The following is a 20,584-nucleotide window of genomic DNA, read 5'->3' on the forward strand; positions in this document are numbered from 1 at the left end:
GCCACCAAAAATATAAAGGCAAACCACAAAAGCAGACAACTAGGCAAGACAAAAATCCAACAGAATAAAACAAAGCTTTGATGCCAAAAAAATAAAACTAAAGGCACTTTTCACAAAGTAACAAAGCTTCATCAAGCATGAAGGGCTTCCTCAGCATGCCAGCACACAAGTCTACTGTACCTTCGACCTTTTTGCTGTCTGTCCAAAAGACTGCACTGGCCGCTGAATGATAGGCATAACAGAAAAGGTTTATATTAAACTTAATAGTACAGTTTTATTAATGCAAAAGTCTGTACAAGAGAAAACTTTAACAGTTACTACTAACATGATGGTCAAATCTGTGAAAGCAACAGCAGGTGCTTTTGGCTGACGGATTATACTGTCTTCAATTTCATTGTGCTCATCCTCAATTTCTCTTCTTCATTTATCAACAGTAAATATTACAGGAATTTAACAAGAAGCAAGCACTATTCTTGTTCAGTAAGACCCAAGCAGTTTATTCTCTCTGCCAGCTCCTACATTTTCGATTCTCGTGTCCTAATTTCCTAATGACATGACTTTTTTCTTCCTATCCCTGAAACCTACCTTGAAAAATAATAGGGGGTGAGGTGACGGAAGGCAAAAAAACCCAACAAAACAAAACAAAGCATTGCCTTTACTGGGGAGCAGATGATGACCTGTCTTAAGAAGGTTAAAACATATAGATGAAATTAACTAAATCCTCTGTGACAGTTACACAGGAGCAGAAACACAGTGGCATAACACAGTTTAAGTATTGGTTTCACTGTGGAACTGGTAGATAGAAAAGCCTTTAACAGAGCTGGTTTTACTGAGCACAGGCCTAATGTTCGTAAAGAAAAAGTAACATTGCTAATACACTTTCACATCTTAATGGACAATAATTCCTCCTTTCTGAAAGGGGTACCCTTTAAGAAGGAAACTAAGCAAAAACTCCATTTGAAAACTCCATGAAGAGCCCTTCTCGCCCTTGGCTCAGAAGAACAGATGTCTATCTAGTACCTTAATTTCTTAGCAGGACGTACATGTTGCTGAAAAGAACATCTAACCTACACCAAAGGGTTCTACTATGTAAAGGCAGAAGTGCTATTTCTCTGATTTTCCTCAAGTGCCAAATGCCTTTTTGGGGATGTTGCATCAGCTTAGCTGAAGAGCAGCAGAAGGGGAGCTCATTTAAGCTCATTTCACTACATAACAGGAATTTAAATAGCAACACTAAAAACTAACTGAACTCATCATTAGTTTTTTAAAGGAAGCTTGCTGAGATTTTGAGCAGCAAAGACAGTTCAAATGTTTTCACACCTGCAACTTTGAGACTTTGAGTTTTGCTGTTAACCTGCAAAATACTTTTTCTTTTCTATCAGCTATACTGAAAGCATACATTGCATATTGAAAGCTGGCACTCTGCATATCCCTGGCAAAGTTTCTGTTATACTAAGCTACTAAATTTTCAAGAACTGGATGATTTCCCAGCCCTGTATCAATTACTCCAGCATCAATTATCCTAGGTGGGTTCAAATCAAGTAGTGTAAACACAAAATCAAATCAGGACTGCCAGTGGAGTCCTCAGTTCACCGTCAGAACAACATGCAAAAGTATCTACATTTGGCAAAAAACTAGCCAAACAGAATTTCTGATACATTAACCAAAGCTTTACACATAAGTTACTGCTAACTAATTAGATAATCATAGAATCATAGAATAGTAAGGGTTGGAAAGGACCTTAAGATCATCTAGTTCCAACACCCCTGCCATGGGCAGGGACACCTGGCACTAAACCACGTGGTCCAAGGCTCTGTCCAACCTGGCCTTGAACACCACCAGGGATGGAGCATCCACAACCTCCCTGGGCAACCCATTCCAGTGCCTCACCACCCTCACTGTAAAGAACTTCTTCCTTATATCTAATCTAAACTTCCCCTGTTTAAGATTGAACCCATTACCCCTTGTCCTACCACTACAGTCCCTAAGGAAGAGTCCCTCCCCAGCATCCTTGTAGACCCCCTTCAGATACTGGAAGGCTGCTATGAGGTCTCCACGCAGCCTTCTCTCCTCCAGGCTGAACAGCCCCAACTCTCTCAGCCTGTCTTCATATGGGAGGTGCTCCAGCCCTCTTATCATCCTCGTGGCCCTCCTCTGGACTCGCTCCAACAGCTCCATGTCCTTTTTATGTTGAGGACACCAGAACTGTGCACAGTACTCCAAGTGAGGTCTCACAAGAGCAGAGTAGAGGGGCAGGATCACCTCCTCTGACCTGCTGGTCACGCTTCTTTTGATGCAGCCCAGGATACGGTTGGCTTTCTGGGCTGCAAGCGCACACTGCCGGCTCATGTTAAGCTTCTCGTCAACCAACACCCCCAAGTCCTTTTCTGCAGGGCTGCTCTGAATCTCTTCTCTGCCCAACCTCTAGCAGTGCCTGGGATTGCCCCGACCCAGGCGTAGGACCTTACACCTGGCTTGGTTAAACTTCATAAGGTTGGCATCGGCCCACCTCACAAGCGTGTCAAGGTCCCTCTGGATGGCATCCCTTCCCTCCAGCATATCAACCGAACCACACAGCTTGGTGTCGTCGGCAAACTTGCTGAGGGCGCACTCAATCCCACTGTCCATGTCGCCGACAAAGATGTTGAACAGGACCGGTCCCGACACCGATCCCTGAGGGACACCACTCGTTACAGGTCTCCAACTGGACACCGAGCCATTTACCACAACTCTTTGCATGCGGCCATCGAGCCAGTTCTTTATCCACCGAGTGGTCCATCTATCAAATTGATGTTTCTCCAATTTAGAGACAAGGATGTTGTGCGGGACAGTGTCGAACGCTTTGCACAAGTCTAGGTAGATGACGTCAACTGCTCTGCCCCTGTCCATCAGTTCTGTGGCTCCATCATAGAAGGCCACCAAATTGGTCAGGCAGGATTTCCCCTTACTGAAGCCATGTTGGCTGTCACCAACCACCTCATTGTTTTTCATGTGCCTTAGCATGTTTTCCAGGAGAAACTGTTCCAAGATTTTGCCAGGCACAGAGGTGAGGCTGACAGGTCTGTAGTTCCCTGGGTCTTCCACCTTCCCCTTCTTGAAAATGGGGGTAATATTACCCTTCTTCCAGTCATCGGGAACTTCACCTGACTGCCAGGATTTTTCGAATATGATGGACAGTGGTTTAGCAACTTCATCCACCAGCTCCTTCAGGACCCGTGGATGGATTTCATCAGGTCCCATGGACTTGTGCACATTCAGGTTCTTAAGATGGTCTCGAACCTGATCCTCTCCTACAGTGGGCCTAAGGTCTTCATTCTCACAGTCCCTGCATTTGCTTTCCAAGACTTCCGTGGTGTGGTCAGAGCATTTGCTGGTGAAGACTGAGGCAAGGAAGTCATTAAGAACCTCAGCCTTCTCCAGATCCATGGTAGCCAGTTCTCCTGATAGCTTCCGGAGAGGGCCTACATTGTCCCTAGTCTGTCTTTTATTTGCTACGTATCTATAGAATCCTTTCCTGTTATCTTTTACATCCCTTGCCAAACTTAATAGATAAGACATATATTTAAAATTTTCAAGAGTGATTAAAAGAAAACAACACCCACAACAGCGAAGAGATTGTTGCTGGGAAGATGAACCATGTCATAACTAAATTTAATTAAGATCTGTATGAAACACGTACCTCCTCCTCAGCTTACTAAAGTCTCAAGAATCCATTGCAGCCAAAACCTAAGTATGCTTGTTCATGCCAGATAAAGTGAAGCAAATGCCTCAAAGTTTGAGCTATTGAAACTGAAATTATGTAATATTAAACCTGAATTCTTTATGAGAATGTTTAAAAGTAATGTGGTTTTTAGATTTCAATCACGATAGGACAAGTTTGACGGTACGTTCTTTTAAGTGTTTTGTGTGTTGTATCTCATCTTCCATTTTGCTTGCAGAATTACAGTTCTGTTTCCAGGTTGGAAAGCTAACCCAATGCAAGTATCATCCCACCCATCATATTAAGACTTGTTATCTAGAAACAACTGCCTTGTAAAGCAATCCTTCAATAGATGTGGATTTCTTGCTTTCCTGCATGACTTTAAGGATGTTAAAACCTGAAATACAAGCCACCACATGTCCAGGTGTAACTGTGAGGAATAAGCACCACACATTTGACAGGTAAGCACCACTGGAATAAATCTGGTGTGGCTGGCCTGGAGGGACAGCTAATGTAAGGAAAGGAGTGTGATCTAAGGCCTCCCTCTGCCAGGAAATACAAAACCTGAAGACCTGTGCTGTCAACAATAAGTGCACTCAAAAAACTCAAAAAGCTTGAAGATGAGTGGGCACAGTTCCTTTCTCAGGCAAAACCATCCTGACTGAAGATAACCACATTTCTACTGGAATTCCAGGACAATAGGTAGTCAATCTATGTTGTAGCTGTTAATGCACATTTTCCTTTCTTTTCAGGTCCGTGAATTTTAGTTCTGTCCTAATTTCTCTGTATTTAATATGTTTTGCTCCTACAGAATTTATGTTCCCCATTTGTGAAAAAGAACTTATAGCAACTTTTGAATAAGTAATCCTTTGTAAATGCAAATTGACCAATTTCTTCATACTTGCAGCTCTCAGACTTCTAACTGACTTGAGGAAACACTGTATTAATGAAAGCAAGATTAAAAATAAATTTATGCCCCATTAAAAGTCATTACAGGCATGATTTCAAGATAGTGCTTAAAAGGAACAATTGTGTGATGAAAATTATCAGAATTTTTAAAAACAACAACAAAACTCCAAAACCAAACCCACAACAAAACACACGCCCTCCCCCCAAAAAAACACAACCCCAAAAAAACACCACAACTTTTAAGACCACCTAGTATGCTTCATCTCTAATTAGAAAAAAAAGGGAATTAAGGTAAGAGTTTACCAAATACATATAATCATATATATCCAGGCTTACACTAGGGCTATCAGCCTATTTTTTCCTAATTACCTCCACAGATCACATATTAAATACAAAGGGAAGGTCTGGTGCTGTTACATGCCTTCCTCTATCATCACTATGCTGTCTAAACAATTTGGATAAAAACAGGTCAGGCACAATATGGCAAACCTAGAAGTGTGAAAGGTTTTGTGAGAAGGTACTATATCAATTCCCAAAGTACTGTTTGGACATTTCAGAGGATAGGCAAGACATAGCAGTCACATATTTTTGAGACAAAGACAGGTAAATCCCGACAAGACCAAAACAGCTGGGGAAAGGTTTCAGAGAACTCAAGCTGTGGAAGACAAAGACAAAGGTTTGTGCTAGTATGGCGGGAAGAAACTTGTAAAAAGAGAAATGTCTAGCTGCCAAGTAAAAAAATTAATCTAATTCACCCGAAGGACAGGGATATCTGCTTAATTAGCATAAATCCAAGACAGAATTATACTCACTTTATACAACATTTACCTTACCCATACCATACAGTAGATGCATACAACTCTTGCATTCATGCACCAGCCTCCATCCTTCCATGAAGCCTTTTTTGTGGGTGGTATTTTAGTTTTACTCTCCACAGCTTGCAAGCTCTTTTCCTGATATGTAGTAATACACAGCTTTCTTTCTCTCAGTCTTTTACTGCCTTGGCAATCATCATCCCATCAAAGACCTTGTATCTACTTACTAACAGTTATTTTCAGTGCAGAGATAACAGTATTTAAGACTAATATTCTCTCCCTCAACTCCATGCATGAACTGTAGAATAAGAACAAACCTCCTTTTCTGGATTACACATAAGCCAACGTGCACTGTCATGGAGATTTTAAATACTTTTTTGGTTAAAAAACAAACAAACAAGCAAACAAAAAAACCCGAAAACCAAACAAAAAACTTCCTAATAATGAGTAAAAGGCACTACCCTGTAAGATAAATCTAGGCTTTTTTTTTTTCCCTCCACTCCAATATTTCCTGACACATTAATTTTGTAACAGCAGTCCTTATAGTGGATGAAGTATTACCACTGCCTAAAAAAAATTGTGAGTGCTAGGCATATATTCTAATAAGGTATTTTTTATCATTTACATTGTACCTCCAACAGTGTATGGAATAGCAAATAGCTTACTAATGCACAACATTTCAAAATAATCTGGACTTTAGAGCCACAGTTACATTTCAAAATATAATCACCAGTTTCTGGAACTGTGAAGATCCAGGAACGTACCTGAATTCAAACCATGATAGGTTTAGACAGAGAAAATATCAAAGTCTGTTTCTTATTGGCTGTTAAGAAGTTAGAAATCAAGTGATAACTGTACTCGGAAATATTATCATAGTTTGCCAATAGGTATGAAACTTAAGTAATTAGCTACAAGCTAGGAAAGCCAAACCAAATCCCCTAACCCACCCTCTGATATACTCAGTTAGTAAACAAAAGAACAACACTCCAATAAGCTTCTCATAATCTTTTCTAACATTTCTCAGCAAATTCTTTGTTTTTTTCCCTCACCTCTACAGTAACATTTAACCTGCACTTAATGAATAGTAATACACTCAGTGAAATTTCACTAGCCAAACTATGTAACCACCCATTAGTTAAAAAAAACTTGCTGACTACTCTGTTCTCAGACATTTTGTTTACTATGGACAGGCCAAAATTTGTCTCATATCTTAGCATAAAACATGCTTTTCAATGAAAAAGCTTTGACTATGACATACTTATTTGCACTAGCAGCTACCACAGTACATGTGACATTAACTCACTTCAGTTGTTGCAGAGGGTGTAGCAAGGTTCCACTTTGCAATTGTCATCCTAGCACTCCAGAAATCAGCATCCACAGCCTACAAACTTGGGTTTTAATTAAAACCAACATTCCAATTCTGATGGAGACTCCTGGACACAATACTCATACAAACACTAAACGAAGAAGACAGTAAAGCTGTCACCATCAAACAGCCTTCATTACACAGTTGTTCAGTTTATCTTGCGTATTACAGGTAGCTATTCCAGCCACCAGCTGTTACTCCTGTACAAGAACAAAACCAAGCAACTGACCCCCTTGCCAAACCCCACAGCCAGTGACAGCACCAAGAGATTCATTTCTCTAAACTAGGCCTAACTATACAGCAATATTTGTTTGCAGGAAGGCAGATTTGCCACTTGAGTCTCATAGAAGTTTCCACACTAAAATTGACTGAATGAGATTTCTTGAATGAGAAAGAGTGAATGAGATATTCCAAGTTACTAAGCTATATGAAAATAAATAAACCTTAAATTAATTTTTAAGGCTCACTACGAGAATATTTCTTTGATTAAAGAAAATACCAGCTCAGCTATAACCTCTGCCATTGTTTCAGTAGCAGTTATTTCTCGTAAGTTACAGGAGAATTATTTCATTTTAAGGATTTATTTTTTTCCATAAAATTATCTTTTTACACAGATGCCAGCCTTAATAAAGCCGGCAGATATTAAAACGTAAAACTCTATTGTTATTACAGTGGTCTACAAGATTTATTTGGAAGCAATTTAACATAGCAGATACAGCTTACTTCACTCAATGGAATACTGAATTGTTAGTCTTGAATAAAACTACTCCCAGAAGAACCTTTTACTCAGTTCTTAATAACACGAATCTAATCAAGTACTGTCCTGTTTTTGTAACCCACAAGAGAATACTGCCATACCCCATATCCCAATTGGGATTTTTATCAGAAAATTGTTTATTGTTAACCCATAGACACAAAATTCCTATAGAAAACTACTTTTTGTCAGACACAAGCTTCTGTTTTCTATGAGAAATTTGACCCATTTTTTCAGTTGTGCCAGAAAGTTTCAGTTGTTTCCTTAACTCCTCATCTAAGACACTTGCAGCCTTCAATGACCAAGCTGGCAGCCACTGACAAGGAGTTAGCTAGTTCGCCCTACGTGAAAGAGATCTATCTTTCAGGACTCTTGAGCATAAATGCTAAATGCGCAACTAAATCTCAGAGATATCAAATCCACTGCCATAAATTCTTAACCCACCCTTATTGGTGTGTTCTCCTTTAACACAAGATATTTACATACTATTCACCCTGCCTCCTCCTCACTTGAAATTTCCATGCCACAGTTTTTTCATAGGTCCATCTCCCACCTCACAAAGGTCATTCATTTATATGCATGAGCTCTTCAGTGTATGCATAAAGACTGCCTAAGCTTTCCTACCAAATAAATGATGTACCAACATTGCCAAGCAGTGAAGAATGGAGGAAAACAGAAGGTACAGGGAGTACTAGCTAGTAGCCAAGATGAGATGATAGCTCACCAGCTCACTCTGCCATTGATGTAGGCAGAAGGAGGCTGGACGCTCTGCTGGTGGCCAGGGCAGGACCCAAACCTACTGGCTCAGGAACTCTACTGACTTGATTCCTCTGACACCTGGGGATTTAGATTACCTACACCTGATCACTTTAATCTCATGCTGTATAGCTTTGCTGTAAAAGTTACACCTGAGCCACCTGTAAGCTGCACATGGTTCAAGAGCCCTAGATTGATCACCCCTACGCAGGGCAGACACGCTGAGCTGTGCTGTAGTGCTTTGTTCATACAAGCAGCACTCAACATTTCAGCATTTTGATCAAACCACACTATTACTATATAGAGTATTACGAACATAGCCCAGTCTCTTAAACTCAGTCAAGACACAGCAACAGCAAAAGGTGCTTGAATGCCAAGTTTTCCCCTTGTTCTGCTGCAAAGACTCAACTTCACATGTGCACTTAGGAAAACACTAATACGGACAAATCATCTGCTTCACAGGAAAACCACCTATCTACTTCAAACCATTAAAAATTCCCAATGCTCATATTTAGAGAGAAGTGGGGCAAAGGAGAAGAGAGGAAACAATAATCATCCAACTTGTTTCCCTAAAACAGGTCAAGTTTTCCTGACCTGTACCAAAGAAATACATAAGGGGAATCATGAAAAGGGAGAACAACAAGACACAGACTCATTTAACATGATATACTAGTGAAAAATAAAGGGAAAAGCTTCTTACCGGCATATTGTTTTTGCTATCAGGACAATTTTCATCCTTTTCTGCTTGAATCTGCTCCTGACTTCCTGATTTTAGAAGGTTTTCAATTGGGTCTGTATCTTTAAATTCAGCTTCTGAACCCTTCATTGCATCAGTTTCATCTTTTACAGTGAGAATATCAGACATCCTCATTAGAAAAGGTTATTTTAAAATTCTACAAGAAACACGGAACCTTTAGGACAAAGGAAAAAAAAGGATCACTGCGTAATTTTGAATTAATTAAAACAAAGCATACCTAAACAGTACCCAGAATAAACATGATTTTGCTGCAAACAGAATTCCCCTTTCTGTTACAATGTATTTTCCTGCCTTGTATCAGAGGGAGTGAGTGGTCATTTTCTTTTTAACCACTTTTATCAAGAGGCTTATAACAACAGACATCTATACAAAGGAGAACGAAGAGCTACACTATAGGATAACACTCACAGATTTTCCCTTCCATGTTTTAAAATAAACACCTAAACATTCAGAAACTCTAAATCAAACTAGGTTCCAACAGAAACAAGAGCAGCTTTTCTCATTTGAAAAATAATTACATAAAGATTTTAAAAGTAAACATACGAATCATAATGCACCAAGTGTGCAAACATTCATAAATTTCATTAAAACTTTTAAGTTTCCTAGTTGCCAGGTAACCACTGGACAAGTTCTAAATGCAGGAACTATCCTACCTGCTAGATGTAGCAAAACTAGTCATAATGAAATTAAGCACTCTCCCAAATGCAACAAAGAAGAAAGAAAAAGACAGCTTTGGTAATTAGGATAATAACAACCATCACCAGTAATTATAATTCAAAATAATAATTTTAAATACTATATAAAGATAACTAATGATTAAAGCTATAACAGAACCACCCCAAATTTTCCCTAAAATTTTAGCTTTTCATCATTATTCAGCTACAGTGCAAGACGTAAAACCAAGAATTTTCCATTTCTTAAAATAAAAATATAAGATCTGAATGTTTAAAGTCCTTCATAGAAAACAACAATCAAATAACATTATGGAAAAGTCTAAGTAAGTATCTGATTTAGTACCTGATATGTCCTACAGTTTGGGGATTGTGGTCTCCCACAAAAATAAAATAAAATAATCCAAAGTTCCTTTTCACAGTTGTCAACCAAGATGTCAGTTGTAATGAACCATCTGGAATCTGGCAGGAGGAGTCCCATGTCCTTATCCCCAGTGTAGAGTCCTGGATAGAACTGTGTTGTCTTGAATCAGCAAGAGCATCCCTTTCGAATGCCTAAAAATCAACAAAGGAAAATACATGATACTTTTATTTGGGGTGGGATGGGAGACAGAACATGATAATGCCTAAAAACTTAAAATGGCCATTTCAAGAAAACAAAAGCATAAAAGAAATCAGCATTTTTCATATTTATTCATTCTACTTGCTTTCTCTAGCAGTAGTAATATTTTTCATTAGACTTACAAGATATTTCTGTATTACAGAGTTAACAAGTAGTCAAAACAACCATTTTGTTGGCATTCCTAGTGAAATTGTTTCTATAAACAAGCAGGTATCTTCCAGCAGAGTCTGAAAAGACAGTTTGAAATATGCAGCCCAGCAGGTATGGAGGAATAATACGCCATGAAAGCTCAAGGATTTCTGTTAGCATAAAAGCTTTTTTCTTTGTCATAATTCATAATCTACATGCACAATACATAATCCATATTTTATGCAACTTGAATTACAGAAAACAATTTTATTCAACAAAGTAACTGCCCTTGAATGAGGATTTACAAATTTCTGCCAAATTGACTATGTTCCATCTTCCCTTCTCAGATTTGCTCTTCTGAGAAATAAGTATATCACCACCCAAAGGAAGCATGCATTTGAAGTGGTAGGCAACCACAGACATCTAATAGCAAACAAAATGTAACTCCAAGGGGAACACCTCGTCATGCTGAACTGCTCCCTCAGTACAACTGAGAAGACTGTGATGGCATGAAACAGCAGCACAATGGCCCACAGACTTCCACGTTTCCTGCAGGTGAGATTAAAGCCTGGCTACAACTACTTTTCTAGATCTGAACAAACATACAGGTTGATAAGAGATACGAGATACTATAGACATTTTGACTTAGTAAATCTTGCTGCAAAGGAGCATGAAAAAGAAAGATAAAAGATGGGCTGTGATTCAGGCCTGTAAAAGACCCTAATCTTTTGATTAGGAAATGATTACACATAAAAAAACAAAATAGGAAACAAAAAGGTGCAGAAATGCAACAAAGGAGACGCAGTATTGTTTTTCCCAGATAATCCAGATGGTGATTTAAGATATATGAAGCTCAGATTTACCTTTACTGTAAGATGTGAATAGAGATGCTGTTTGATTTTGTTGACTAACATACCATTTGTACTGTATTTAGATAAATGTTAGAAGAGACCACAGGCTGAAGACAAAATATTTATGCCCAGTTGCAAATATAATTTTGGAAATTAAATGTAATTTAATTGCTGTTCCCTACACAAACCACAAATGTATTAACTGCAGCCAACATTTTGAAGTGGCTTTGCTTTAATTCTATCAAATTCACTAAGAGCTCCTGCCTCTTTGCAAGACCATTTAAAAAAAATGGATGTTCACAAAACTCACACTGCAAATGCAATTTGCTTGCCTATGCCAATCCAGAAAACTGATGAACAGGAAAAACGTCCTTATATTTTTTACAACAACCTAACTTCAAATCAGCCTATAACTTGTTATGAACAGATTTTTCACCTGCAGATAGGTTTAAAGCCTGCAGATTTTGTGCAATGTAACCTACAGGAAGTAGGACAGAACTGAAGCTGTGCAGTTTCAATTGACACACAATATATTTTTTTTATTTTATAGAACACAGCTATTTTGAATCAAACAGAATCACTACCAGCATGCACACAAGTAAATGACAAACCCTGTGCTTCAGCTTAACAGCGAAACATACATAATAAAGATAAATCTTTGCTTACCTGATTTTTTTGAGTAATAACAGCCATAGATTCATTGAAATTGGTACAGCAACCTTGTGTTTGTGACCAACAACAGTGAGTTACTACTAGTTGGATAACATTCCATCCCTGAAGTTTCCTTAAATTCAGACAATTTTCATAACTGAGATAATTTGGCTCTAGTTCTTTAATCCAATCTGTGAAAGTTTAGAAAAGACTTCAGGAATTTTATGTGCTGCAGACTGAATGGGGGGGGACAGATCACAGTCCATCCTTATGAATCCCACCTCTTTCATCTCCCCATGTATTTGGATATTAATTTCTTGTCCCCCCTACAGGATGGGAAAAAGGAGAAGAAAGCAAGAAGGCAGACCTCAGGAGTCACTCTACTGTCCGGAGAGAAAAAAGGTTCTACTAAGCAAACTGATTACCTTGATTTATACCAAATCCTGACATTGGCCATAGACTGCACGGCATTATAAACCAATACAGGTCGGCAGATTTTAATAAGAGGGACATGATACCTCTGCCCCAAAATTATCCAAACAGTTGAAAGGACGAAACATTAGGGATAGAGCATCACCTGGTTTTGAATGCAAAAATTCAAACAGCTAGCAACAGGTCTCATGAAAAAAGCCTTTCAATTTTAGTATTTTTTTTATAGGTAACAGCAATAGGTACCTACTTCAATAGAAAGTAAGTACAAGGACTTGTATGCAAGAGTGGAGGATAACATGGGACATTTATCTTCTTTAACCTTCATGACTGCCATCCCCATCTAAACATTTATTGTTGAAATGTATGTTCTCCCCCTTCTTCATATCGGTTACACTATATTACCACCATTAATCCTAAATTCTACTGATTCTCTTTCTGAAAAGTGGTAACCACTTTGTCTAGGCAACTATTCTGAATCAACTATTCAGAGGGGAAAATTGTTATCAGCTGTAAGATAGAAGTCCAGTACTACACAGAATCATAGAATAGTTTGCGTTGGAAAGGACCTTAAGATCATCTAGTTCCAAGCCCTCTGCCATGGGCAGGGACACCTCACACTAGACCATGTCGCCCAAGGCTCTGCCCAACCTGGCCTTGAACACTGCCAGTGATGGAGCATTTACCACTTCTTTGAGCAACCTGTTCCAGTGCCTCACCACCCTCACTGTAAAGAACTTCTTCCTTATACCTATCCTGAACTTCTCCTGTTTAAACCCATTACTCCTTGGCCTATCGCTACAGCCCCTGATGAAGAGTCCCTCCCCAGCATCCTCGTAGGCCCCCTTCAGATACCGGAAGGCTGCTACGAGGTCTCCACGCAGCCTTCTCTTCTCCAGGCTGAACAGCCTCAACTTTCCTAGCCTGTCTTAGCATATGTCTATAGGCATATGCTTCTCATTGAGAAGACCATAAAACTGGCAATGCTGTGCTCTTGCTGCTTTCTTTTGCACAACCTAGAGGACAAGTGATAAAGACTACATCAAGCAAAGCCATTCCTGAGTTTTATGACAGAAGCCTCTCGAATCGTGACACATGGAAAATGTTGGATCCTTTGTTTCAGGTTTGTTTCATATGCAGACCTGCTAAATTGACTTGTAATGAGTGAGGGTATTTCTGGGAACAGGATCTACTCAACTTAATCCAATTTCCCTAATAGGCATCAAGACTTCCACCTCCTCCTCTTTGATATTGTTGACGGTCATAGGAAGCTTTACTCTGTCCACGACAAAATAAATCCATTCTTTTTCTTTTAAAAACAAGGTAAAAGACAGAAGGTGATTTTTTTGTTCTTCATTAAAGTTATTGCCGATATCACTGTTGTCAAAAGACCCTAGGAACAGATGTCAAAATAACCGGTAACAATCAAATTCAAGACAGCACATTGAATTAGAAGGCCAGGGTGGTGGTGAGGAAAATCTACATTCAACATGCAAAGTGGATACACTGCCAGTGCAAAGACAATGTGAAAATTTATTTCTCAAACAAGCTTCTAGTCACCAGATATTTCAACAGAAACCTTGCACAGGTCTAAAAGAGTATCTCTTGTTGTGGACAATATTCACCTACCTAATTTTTAGTATGATTATGACTGTCAGGTTAGGCTACTTCCTAACCTGACAGTCAAAAATCAGTCACTGCTGAACTCCCAGTGAGGCTTGCCACAAGTCATTCAGAGATCTCCAGACTGTATGCAGCAACTTATCCTAGCTCTCAACATTTGTTCCAGTCACACATAAAGCTGTAGTTCTCTTCAGAAGTTGCTTTACTATCCAAAAGACCTTTTTATGCACGTACATATGCCCAGAGGAATCACAGCAGTAGGTTATTTTCTGTACTATTTATGCTCTATTCCATTAAACTGAGAAGAATCAATGTTGGATTTACTTACTTCTGTTCTCTTTGAAGCAGTACTAAGGATAAACTTCCCCAAAGAGGAAGTATCAGGAAGGGGGAAAAAAAAATGCATAAAAGATGCTCTGCACTAAACAACAATTACCTCTACTACAAAAGACTGAACTAGTATTACCCCCATCAGAAGCTGTACTGCCTACTTAAGGGGAATCTACAATTTCACCTGTTTTTCCTCTGGGAGAGCTGAGCTTTGTATAGGATCCATGTGAATTCAAAAACTCTGTTATAAAAATAGCTGTATGAGGAAGAAAAAAAAAACAAAAAAAAAAAAAACCCACAAGAAACCCAAACCAAAACACACCACCACAACAAAAACCAAACCAACAAACACTGGCCTCTCACCATAACTGACATAGCAGCGTCGTGCAGCACCTCCCTCCACAGCACAAGTGGGAGAAATGATTGCTGAGTACAGCAAAGTCCCTGTGAACAGCCGTGCCTTACCCCCAGCACAGTAGTGATACAGCCCTCATTAGATGTGGTAGCTTTTTTTTTTTTTTTGAGAAAGGTCAGGCCCTTCCCTAGAAAAGCAGATCTTTGGAGTTTCTTACCTAGAAGACTTGCCACAACAAGGACTTTTCCAGTTATTTTTCACCTCAATTATTTTGGACAACATTTAAACAATATAAACATATTTATATTACCATCATAACCTCAGGGTTCCTGTGATTAGAACAAACACCAACTCTCCCAACCGACCAACCAACACCACTCATAAAAAGTTACATATGTTTCTTTGTTAGGATGAAAGGGGAAAAGGTTTATGCTTTAAGCAGAAAGATACAGATCAAAAACATCTCATTCTTACATTAACAAAAACTATGGGTATAATTAAAAGATAATTACTTCATCCAGCTACTGCTTAGTTCTTGAGGACCACTATCTACACACAGTTTTCAGAAATAATTAATTTTGGCAAGTTAAATCAATGCCTCAGACAGCTAAGCCAACAGGGAACTCACTGCTGTCAAAAAGGGCAGCTTTTGCTTCTTCCTTCTCCCTGTAGCCTCTGCCCCATGCTCTCACAGTATGGTCCCACCTCTACCTCCGCATCAGCTCTGCTGTTTGCTGAACTTTTCATCGTGTGATTCAACAATAAGTGACTGAGAACCATAAAGCTCTTTTGCTAGGGTAGCTTTTGCTGGGCTGCTGAGCTATGGCAGTGCACAGGAAATTTATTTGAACACTAGCCAACACGAAGAAAGCCACAAGAGGAACAGAGAAACAGCTGTATCTCCCTCTTTTTGCAGTAGTGACTTCTATATGTGCTCTGCCCATGCAGTCCATTAAGGACACTCTTCAACAGCACCTAACTAAAATAAAGCTATGTGAAGGTACAGATTAATACTTTGCGGGGGGTGTAGAGGGAAACAGATATATCTATTAACTGAGAGCCTGCAGATGAATCCTGAGACAAAAGATAAACAACCTGACAGGCACCTATAACTGGAAGAGATCAGACCCTTCTGGGAAATTTTCCTTAGGGTAGGGAAGGGAAAAAGACTGGAGGAAACTGCCTCAGGTGATAAAGGAGAGGAAGGGAAAAGGAAAAACAAAACCCCCCCCAACCTTAAAAATCCTGACTTGGACAGCAAGAGTGAATTCCAGAGGGAGCAACAATTCTCCTGCCCACAAATGGACCAAGCTACGCCCACAGATGCTCCGAGAGTCATGAGCCAGGGTCTGCAACCAAAGTTTTGCTCTCCTCTCGGTTAGTGCTTTACTTACTTCTTTGGCCCAGGGATTCAAAGACTTTCGAAATCTGCCATGCAGCTTTTATAAAAATGTAGGAGCTGATCTTAAGATAACCATTTATTTAACAGAAAAGTCAAAGCAGCTCTGTACAATTATGAGAATCTGGAATTATGCAGAGGCAGCTCTTCCCTTTCTCCAACACACACGTAACTCTGTACACATGCTTTCTGCACATTATCTTATGTCTAAAGTTTGAGATCCATTAAACAACTAACTATAGAGCAAAGAATCCCAGCCTCCCTACTGAACTATGAAATGTGCATAGCATTTAAATAAGAAATGACAGATTTTTAAGCATGAATAAAAAATTAAAGTCCCTATTCTTGTTTACATTTATATACCGGAAAATGCTGTACAAACGGATCCATGCTGCATTGATACACTTATATCAAAGATTTGTGCTTTTCCCAATGATACTATTTACGCAGGTTTTAAAGTTATACATTAATCAGTTAATAGCCAAATCCTATTTACTACATTAGCATTAGAAGATACTTACTGGATTCAATTTACAAAGCTATTTAGTAATTAGGTTTTCAAAAGAAACACTATGATGATAAATCGGAATACAAAAGCATAATCTGCAGTTACTCTATCTCTTCTGAAATTAATGAAGGACTAAATGCATTCTACTGTCTATACAAGTTATGTCCTGCTACCTACGGAGTGTAGACATCATTAAAAAAAAATAATTAACTGGATAGAAATAGCACCAAATTTACCAGAACACATTTGCAGACTTCCTTGAGAAAATTCCCCCCAAAAGGAAATTCAGAAGACAGAAGGAAAATCCCATAACTGTGAACCTGATAAAGGCTCTCATAGATATATTCTAGTTCCTCTTGCTGCACAGGTTATACAAAGTAACTCACTCTCTTATTTTTCTGTCATGTCCCTGTATCAGAGGTACTACTACATCAGCAGAAGTTGGCAGGAGAGAATATGTTTACACCTCAACCACTCCAGCTTGGCCTGATGTCTAAGCTCACAGAGACCTTCACTGACAGCATACACCAAGATATGGGATTCGCGCTTGTGCGACCAAGGCACCGTCATACCACCTTCCACCCACTGACTTTGGTGCAAAGTCAACTGCCTTGAGAAGGGAAAGGCAGAAAGAGACAATGCCTTAAAGCATGGCAACAAGATTCATCAAAATATATGTCGAACATCTACTTCAAACCTATACACACTTCAGATAAGTACAGCTTACCAGCACTATATTATTGGTACAAGAAGAATGCTGCATATCAGAAGAAAAAAAAAAAAATTGAACTTGCCCTCATCTTGTAAGTTCATTATACTTATGCACCTCCTTTACTGAGAAGTTTTGCATAGTATAATCTCTCGAACAATTTAAAAAAATATAGTGCCTCTCTATGACACTCAGGCTATAAGCTAGGGCACTATCATTGTTCTTAAGATAGTTGACAGGCTTTTAAAGAAGACACTTTTCGCAATGCAGCCATGTGAGAAGCCAAGACGTACTATTAGTAACTATCCCTCTCCCTTTTTTTGTTTTAAATTCTAAGCAATAATCTATGGCCTCTTTAACCCTGCCTCACCTTCTCTTGTGAGCCCACTACTGAATACAATAGAAATGTTAGCTGACAGTGACAAAGAATATCAAGATAACTCCTTCAGGAATATAGTTGCGTACAGAAGAAATTTAACAATCAGCAAGACTAGAGTGATCTTTATTCTACATATTGATAGGAAACTGCAGTATTAAAGTACTTATGGAGCTTGGCACTAGACAGTGCTTCTTCAGAGTAATCTTAGCACTGGCTCCGCAGGAAGGTCAGCTATTCCATTCTGCACAGAGCACTGTCATTCTCTTATTAGATCTCTTCTTGGAGTTCAATTTGGACTTTTAGGGTATGAACAATCAGAGCAAAGTACACCAAATGAAGTAACCACCTTTTTCATTTGCCATGAGGAAACCAGACACTCCTCAGGATTTAACTGCTGCTACAATGCAACATGACAAAGGATTCTGGTTCTGCTAAGGTGCTTCCAGCTTGTTGTTAAATCTAGTAGGCTTCAGACATTTTTATTTCTGTATGCTGCCAAAATATGCACTTTTAATAAAAAAACCAAAAAACAAACAAACAAAAACCAAACAAAACCCCCAACAAACAAACAACAAAAGAAAACAAAACCACACCACCACACCAAAAAAAAAACCCCCAACCACATAATTTAACTATTTTAGGAAAAGGAAAGGGTTGGCACACTAGGATACTACATAAGAAAAAAACCCCACAACAAACCTTGTTTTGACTAGGGAAACTACACAACACGAAGAACAAAAGTTCTCCTGACAGACAATCCACATGTTTCAACAGATGAAGGGTTTCTGATGAAACTACAAGACTAGCACTGAACGATCTGTGCTGGATGAAAACCGACTTGGCTAGCATATGCTTATTGTTATAAAACATAACTCAGTGGCTAGTCCACTCTCCTTAGGGTAACTAAAATAATCTTAAAATGGTTTATACACTATTTAAAGTTGTAGCTCCATTAGGATCTGTTCTCACTTTTCTCCCTTTTTTTTTTTTTTTTTTTTTTTTTTAGCTGAGGGGGAAAACAAAATAATTTCTGAAATAGACTTCAAGACAGGTAGCTAAACCCCCTTTTTTCTGTCATTGTCTCACTGGGAAGCATCTGCACAAGGTAACGTACATTGGCAGACAAAAGCCATTTGAGCCTGATCACTGTTATAGCATTAACCTTTCAAAAATGCCATACCTCAGAAACAGCAAAGCATTAGATTAGTGGAAAATACATGTGTTGAATGGCTAAGTCCTTCCTCCCCTCAAAGAAGATGCCTGTCTAAAGGCACGAGGAAAGAATTATTTTAAAATAATTTTCCTCATGTCTTTAAAATGCTTACGAAACACAACATGACAAATCTTTAGGTTTTGCTAGCATAGTTCTGTTGGCTTGGGAGGTGAAAAATGAATGCCCTTCTCACATGACATTGCTGTACCAGCAAAAGCTCTGTAGAAACAACTATGCTGACAGAAGATTTTGTTGTCTTAGCTTACATCATTCAGAGAAAACTAACTGACAGCAGAAAAACTCCTCCTGTCTCTTAAGCCGTTTCTACACTGGGAGCCCTACAGCAGATGCACATACAGTTCTGTATCCCTGTCCCCACTCCAGCACCTTCCTCCAACTTCAAGCCATTTCATCTCTCAAGCAATCCTCAGCTCTTCCCTTTCTATCCTTATTTTGTTTATATTGCATGCCCAGCCATCCTCCTTTATCAGCTCCTTTTGCCATCTTGCGTAATTTTTTCCATAACTTTTTCACTCATTTTCAGCTATATATTTAGAAAGCCTCTGACAATTCCACGAAACACACTCTGTAATACCACACTGCACAACACTGCACCCCCACATAATACTGTTGAGTATCTATTTAATACCTTTAGGTCAGAGTCTTTCAGACCAAGGACCCAAAACCAAGGCATCTACTGTTTCAAACTATCAAATATAAATGGTCAGTCATCTTAAAAAATACCTCTTAAAAACTGAAGAAGAATCCTGTTACTGGATCATTCCCTGAAGCTAGATTTCTAGTGTTAAGGACTTAAAATGGAATAGAAAAAGAGTCACAATATGCTTTTCCTGTGTCCTATCCTTTCTGAAAAAATAACTGGTTTTCCCTTTATGCTGTTATATATGCTTACTAAATGTCACAGAGGTTTTATAGCACAATAAGTATAGCCTGAGCTGCTTACTGTTTCTTAATAAACAAGCAACCCAAAATTATTCAAAAAAATTAAAAACTTGTTTTATAATACCAAACTGTAAACTAACCAAGGTTATGTTCAAAAGTCTTTTTAGCTCAACATTGATTAATATATTAGAAACAAGATGGAAGAGTACATATTTTCAGTTCAGATGCAGTAAAAAAAAATAATCTTGCTACTCAAAACACTTAACAGAAAACAATTCCATCAAATAAAGTACATGCCATGTACATGACCTCAGATGATACAGTAGCAAACTAAAATCTCAAAATAGTCAAAGCTTGATTCTCCCAGCCATTTTAAGTAAATAAGCTGAAGCACTACTTGTGGCTATTTTGAGTGGATATCCGTCAAATCGCACCTTTCTTAAAAGATAAAAATCTTAATTTGATTTAGAAAACAGCCACCCAGAACTGCACACAGCAACTAACAATTTTTAATACAGAATTCAGGTTTTACTCTTAGAATAAATAAGTTTACATTTTTCTATTGGCAGTTCCATTAACAACAACATGAAAAAAGGGGCCTCTCAAACATACACACAAATTTCAACAGCAGATAGTAGGAACAGATTCCTAGAGCTACCAGACCAGATTAAATATTCTGTTTAGGCCCCTAGATATTCAATATTATGAAATGGGCTTGGTTTTCAAAGAAGTTAAGAAGCAAAAGCTTCAAATAG

The 20,584-nt window shown here is 38.7% G+C and overlaps 1 protein-coding gene across 18 annotated transcripts in view; it reads right to left on the minus strand.

Annotated features, from left to right (window-relative positions):
• R3HDM1 (R3H domain containing 1) overlaps positions 1 to 20,584 on the minus strand; it is an 88,100-nt gene that overhangs the window by 44,468 nt on the left and 23,048 nt on the right. For 13 of the 18 annotated variants that reach the window (XM_030487891.1, XM_030487899.1, XM_030487892.1 and 10 more), the window contains exons 2-4: positions 10,075 to 10,283; positions 9,001 to 9,211; positions 181 to 222 (exon numbers count right to left, since the gene is read on the minus strand). In XM_030487891.1, coding sequence (XP_030343751.1) covers positions 181 to 222; positions 9,001 to 9,171 — 213 coding nt within the window. In that variant the 5' untranslated portion in view covers positions 9,172 to 9,211; positions 10,075 to 10,283. Of the gene's footprint in view, positions 1 to 180; positions 223 to 9,000; positions 9,212 to 10,074; positions 10,284 to 11,996; positions 12,410 to 20,584 lie in introns of those variants that run through there. The other 5 variants (XM_030487893.1, XM_030487890.1, XM_030487902.1 and 2 more) reach the window with 2 other exon arrangements.

Source organism: Strigops habroptila, chromosome 5 (assembly GCF_004027225.2).
Source record: "Strigops habroptila isolate Jane chromosome 5, bStrHab1.2.pri, whole genome shotgun sequence".
NCBI lineage: Eukaryota > Metazoa > Chordata > Aves > Psittaciformes > Psittacidae > Strigops > Strigops habroptila.